We start from the raw sequence: 6,036 nt of genomic DNA, 5'->3' as shown, positions 1-6,036 counted from the left end.
TCGATGAGAGAGAACATCGATCAGCTGCCTCCTGCACACTCTTCACTGGGGATGTGCCCGCAACCCAGGTACATGCCCTTGACCGGAATCGAACCTGGGACCCTTCAGTCCGCAGGCCGACGCTCCATCCACTGAGCCAAACCGGCTTTGGCCAGAAGAACTTTTAAAAGAAATAAAACATTGCAGGTGCAACTGAAACATCGCCTTGATTTCATTACACCTCTCCCAAGAGAAACAATTTCATAAATTGAATGCTTATTGTTTCTACCGCATTTTTACTCTTTAACAGATTTGTGCATCTATGAACAACATAGAGTACTGCTTGAGGATTTTAAACTTCATACAAGGGGTTGTACCAATTGACATTTCCAGCAGCAGTGAATTCTAACCAATATTTGTATAGCCAGGTTTTAATCCCAACTCCACAGGTCTTCTCAAGAACTTCACTCATGCAAGCTACACCCTCTCTTCCAAATCAACCTCTCCCTCTCTAATGAATCATTCCTATCAGCATACAAACATGCTCTGGTATGTTTTATCTTAAAAATAAAACAAAAACACATCTCAACCCAATATTCCCTTCCAGCTATTGCCACTTTTTGTTACTTTTCACTGCAAAGTTTTTTGAAAAGGTGTTCTTAATTACTCCATTTTCCTCACTTCACATTCTTCCCTCAATCCATTCCACTGACACCACTCTTATATAAGTCATTGATCACTTACACATTATCAAATTGAGTAGATAGTTCTATTTATCTTGACCTTGCAGATAACATTCCACACAATACTCCCCCTTTTTGAAATATTATCTTCCTTAGCTTCCATGACATTGCACTCCTACATCCCTGACATTTTATTTTCAATTCTCCTTTGCCAAGGATGTATGTTCCTCAACTTTTAAAATCTGGATTAACCTCAGAGCCCTCTCCTAGGCTCCTGTCTTGTCTATAGTATGGCGGGAGATGCTACCAGGCCACCGAACTCATCCTCCCCTTAACTACAGTCTGGCACATAACTGGCCCACTATTTTTCATTTCCCAGAAGCCTTTGCAGTTACCTATGACCATATGACTAGGCTCTCACCAACAGAATATGAACAGAAATGGAATGTGCAATTTTCTGGCCAAAACTTCATTCCTTTATACTTTTTCCCCTTACCATGGGTGAGAGGACAAAGGACAGACAGAAGAGGCTATGACCTGCCTTTGATGAAACAGCCCACAATCCAAGGGAAAGAGAAATAACAAGATGGGAAGAAAACGATCCTTTAATGACTGTGAAGCAAAGACACCCAATGACCAGGAACCTGGACTGTTACACAAGAGAAAAATAAAGGTCTATCTTTAGTGTCTCTTTGTTTTGGTAGCTTAGCTGTTCAACCTAATTCATATACAGTAGGTCCTTGGGTTACGTCGGAGATCCGTTCCTACGGCGTGACATTATTCTATATTTCTATAAGTCAGAACCACCATCATAAGCATTACGTCACTCACTTGGAGCACAGACACAGCAGTAATAAAGTGAAACAGTAAAAAAAAAATTAAAGGAAAGATAACAATTCCTGACCTTTACTTGTGGTAAATAAATAATAAAAAACATAAAGCACATACGTCGAAATGACAGACCTTTTTTTAAATAAATAAATTGGAGATGGCAACGTAACCACGAAACAACATACATAGAGTCCAATGTAACCCGAGGACTGTCTGTATGTAGTCCTTAGGTCAGTGATGGCGAACCTATGACATGCGTGTCAGAGGTGACACGCGAACTCATTTTTTTGGTTGATTTTTCTTTGTTAAATGGCATTTAAATATATAAAATAAATATCAAAAATATAAGTCTTTGTTTTACTATGGTTGCAAATATCAAAAAATTTCTATATGTGACACAGCACCAGAGTTAAGTTAGGGTTTTTCAAAATGCTGACACGCTGAGCTCAAAAGGTTCGCCATCACTGCCTTAGGTGAATTCATATAGTTCCATGTCTTTATCATGTATGCATAGTACTTCTAAATCCACATCCAGATCTTGAGTTCTAACCTCCTTCCAGGACTACAGACTTGTACATGCAACAGCTTGGGTGACATATGCATATGGATGTCCGAAAGTTATGGCAAGCTCACAATAGCCAAAAGAGAATTCCTGATTCCTTTTACCCCAAACTCTGAGCTCAAAGCTTTCCCAGTTTTTCGTCACTCCACTCACTTATTCAAGTGCTATCTCTACCTCTAAAACATACCCCATTCCCCTCCTCTCCAAGTGAGTTCCAACCTTCTTTCTGTTCCTTGGACACAGGGAACTCATTCCTGCCTCAGGACATTTGTACTACCAGTTCTCTCTAGCTAGAATGTAGTTCCTTTTATCTTTAAAAGGCTGGCTCTCTCCTCATTCAGATCTTAAATACCATTTTGTCAGACAAGTTGTCCCTTTAATGTAAATTGTTTTCCCAGGTCTGCTCCCACATCAGTTTAAATTCCCTGCACAGCACCTATTGCTACCTGATATTTCTCTTATTTTTTTATTCACTTATTCAACAAATATTTACTAAATTCCTAACTATATTCCAGGCACTGACCTAGACACAGATACAGCCATAAAGGAAAAAAAAAGTCAGCTTTCATTCTAATAAAATACATAGTAAAGCAGATGGTGATAAATGCTATGGAGAAAAAATAAAGTAGGGCAAGGGAGTGCAGGGCCAGTGACTACAATGTTAAGTAGGATGGCCAATGAAAGCTTCACTAAGATGACAACTGATCAAAAACCTGAGAGATGAGGAAGCAAAATAGGTAGGTATCTGAGAAGTTGTTTCCAGCAGAGAGAACAAGTGCAAAGGCACTGAGGTGGGAATACACGGGACAAGGAGGGCAATATAAATGGAAGAGTGATGGAGGAAAGCAGGAGATGAACCTAACGAGGAAATGGGACCTAGATTATGGAAGCCACTAGAGGAATCTGAACAGATATTTTGAAAATATACTATAGGGGTCAACGATGAAAGAAAGGAAACCAAATTGTAAGCAAAATAATGCTGCTTCCTCAATTTTCATAAAACCAGCTTCCTCGTGACATTTAAACAGAGATTGGAATGGCATCCTCTCAGAGGACTTCCTTAACCACCCAACCTAAATAGAGATGACTGCCTAGACGAGGGTGGTGAGAAGTGGTTGAATTTGGATATGTCCTGGGGTAGACCTAATAGATTTGCTAATAAATTAAATAGAGTAGGAGTGAAAGAGAGGTCTACCAATGTACTAAAGTTTAGCCTGAGCAATGAAAAGGCCAGAAATGACATTTATTGAAATGAGAAAAGCAGATGAACAGGTTTAGAAGAACTATATATGGAGTTAAGTTTTAGATATAGTAATTTAAAGATGTATCTAATTATATATATCAACAGTAATAACTAACAATAGTCTATTAATTAGATATCTATTATGCACAGGTATAAAGTGGACTGACAACAGATTAGGCCAGTCTGAATTCAGTGGAGGTGTAAATTTGGGAATCATCAGCATATGAGTAATATTTTAAAACGGTATTTAAAGACTGGATGAGAGTCCTAAATAAATAAGACCATCTCAACTTCCATTCTCGTCACATTCAGTCTCCAAAACATATCTAGAATAATCTTTTTAAAACATAAAATAAGATCAAGTCACTCCTCTTTAAAATTTTAAAAATATTGTCTCTGCACTTGGAATAAAACCTACACGTGGCCTATAAAGCTCTGAATCATCTGACTCGTCTCCTTCTCTAAGCCTGAGTCACATGGCCTTTCTTTACATTCTTGAAGGGCACCAAATTTCCTTGCCTCCCCACCTTGGAACATGCTATTCTTTGCCTGGAATGCTATCCCCTGGCCTCTACATGCGACCTCCTGCTGATCCCTCAGCTCTAAATTTCAAGGCCACCTGCGGAGGCCTTTCTCTAACACCCAACCTAAATGTTTCTTCAGTCAAGTTACCACTTTCAAAACACTGTACTCAACTGAGAGAGAGAGAGAGATTGACTGTGTACTCTCTCAGTTGACGAAAGCTCCACATCTTGTTCAGTGCTCTAAACTGAGGGCCTAGCACAGTGCCTGGCAAACAGTATTTGTTGAATAGAGACAACAGTCCATTGTGCAACACGCAATTTGTCTCACTATACATAAAATGCTCCCCCCCCCCCGTAAAAATAAATGACAAAAACAATTAACCACTTCAAAACTGTCAGACAGCCCTAGCTGGTTTGGCTCAGTGGATAGAGTGTGGGTGGGACTGCGGACTGAAGGGTCCCAGGTTGATTCTGGTCAAGGGTCTATGCCCAGGTTGTTGGCTTGATCCCCAGTAGGGGGCGTGCAGGAGAGGCAGCTGCTCAATGATTCTCTCTCATCATTGATGTTTCTCTCTCTCTCTCTCCCTTCCTCTCTGAAATCAATAAAAATTTTAAAAAAAAATTTAAAAACAAACCTGTCAAACAAATTACACACTTATTAACGAAAAGGTACCTTACTTCCTTGTACCACTTTACTGGGTTCATTTATTCAGCAGTGTTTTCATTCATTCACCAAACTTTGTATGCACTTAAAAGGAATTCTTTAATTCATAGTCACAGTTGAATGAAGCCTTTAGGGAACAACTAATTATCAGTTGACAGAGAAGTAGCTACACTGCTAGTAGGCAGAGCTGTCAGGTGAACCGAAGTTCCTGATTTAGTTGTGTTTTTCCAAAACCAGTTTTGATCTGGTACATTTTCTCTGAAGCAGCAAGAATTTATACAAGAACCACTGTCATCCCAAGACACTTGTTCACTTTGGACATGTACGTTTTAAATAAAATGCAACAATCCAGTATACACACACAAAATCATGCTGCCTCTACTGAAAACGGGGCATCTACGATTAAACTTGAAAATCAGAAATGTGAGTATTTTGTTTATGAAGTTAGCGTTCCAGTAGTTAGTAAACTTGCTAGGTCGTCAAAAGGAGTAGTCTTCTTCCTTTGGGAACTTTTAGCAATTAGTAATGTCATTTTAGGAACAGGACCTCCTCCGCGCAAAAAATTATGCAAACTGGAAAAAAGCACTAGTTGAAAATTTTTTTATATGTTGCTTTTAGACAATATTCTGAAAAGTCAGGGACTTTCGCAACAAGGTACGAAAGGAATTTCCTTTTTCTTGATCCACAGTGTAAATACACGCAAGTACGCACCCGCACCCGAAAAGCGATTCTTTCGCGAACAGTCATTAACTTGCATACGTTTCCGCAAACAATTGTGGACCCATTTCCAAAAGCGGGCAATTTCCCGGTGACCTCGCGGAGGAGGCCGCCTCCCCCTCCCCGCGGCCGGAGCACAGCGAGGCACGCACTGGCGTCTGCGCGGAGGCCCACGGCCTCGCTGCCCCGCAGGAAGCCCCTGCAGACCCACCGCCCGCCGCTGCCCGAGGCCGCCCTGGTTCTCCGCCCGCGCCCCCTCAGCTACCTTTCCGCCGGAAGAAGGACATGGCGGGGCCAGGGTCGGGGCGGAGGGCGCGGGGGGACTGTCGCGGGGACGGCCCAGCTCCCCTCATTCAGCCACCGGCCCTGACTTCCGGCCCGCAGAGGCCGCCGCACTAGCCCGAAAAGAGACCCTTCCTCCAGGCGTGGGCCCCGCCGCGTCGTCGCGACGCCCAGGGACCTCCCTACCCGCCATATTATCAACCGGCCGCCGGCCGGGAGTTCCGGTCCTTCCCCCCGCGCGGAGCTTTCACGGAAGGCGCCGTGCGGCGTACCCCGCGACAAAGCGCCGGGCCCCGCCCGGGGGGGCCGGGCCCCCGCCCCACCGCCCCCACGGCGCCGGGCCCCCGCCCCCGCGCGCCTTCCTTCCCGAAGGGCCGGATACCAGGGCTCCGCACACCCAAGCGCCGCCGGCCCCTGCGCCGGGGCAGCCCAAGCCCTCCGTTCCCCGGGCGCTGAGCCCGCCCGCGGTCTGCGGCCGCGTCTCCCAGTGAGCGCGCCCGGCTCGGCGGAGCGGGGTGGCCGCAGCGTCGGCGCCGGGCCTGGGCACCTTC

The 6,036-nt window shown here is 44.1% G+C and overlaps 1 protein-coding gene across 3 annotated transcripts in view; it reads right to left on the bottom strand.

Moving 5' to 3' along the window:
* The window catches only part of AKAP10 (A-kinase anchoring protein 10), an 88,798-nt gene extending 83,093 nt beyond the window's left edge, over positions 1 to 5,705 (bottom strand). For all 3 annotated transcript variants that reach the window (XR_002832276.1, XM_023764853.1, XM_006101394.3), the window contains exon 1: positions 5,469 to 5,705. Coding sequence is in view for 1 of the 3 variants with exons in the window: in XM_006101394.3 (XP_006101456.1) it covers positions 5,469 to 5,556 (88 nt within the window). In the remaining 2 variants the exon portion in view is untranslated. The remainder of the gene's footprint in view (positions 1 to 5,468) is intronic.
* Positions 5,706 to 6,036: the final 331 nt, after the last annotated feature.

Source organism: Myotis lucifugus, unplaced genomic scaffold (genome assembly GCF_000147115.1).
Source record: "Myotis lucifugus unplaced genomic scaffold, Myoluc2.0 scaffold_355, whole genome shotgun sequence".
Taxonomy (NCBI): domain Eukaryota; kingdom Metazoa; phylum Chordata; class Mammalia; order Chiroptera; family Vespertilionidae; genus Myotis; species Myotis lucifugus.
Note: the sequence above shows the minus strand (reverse complement) of the source record. Positions and strands in the feature narration are given on the sequence as shown.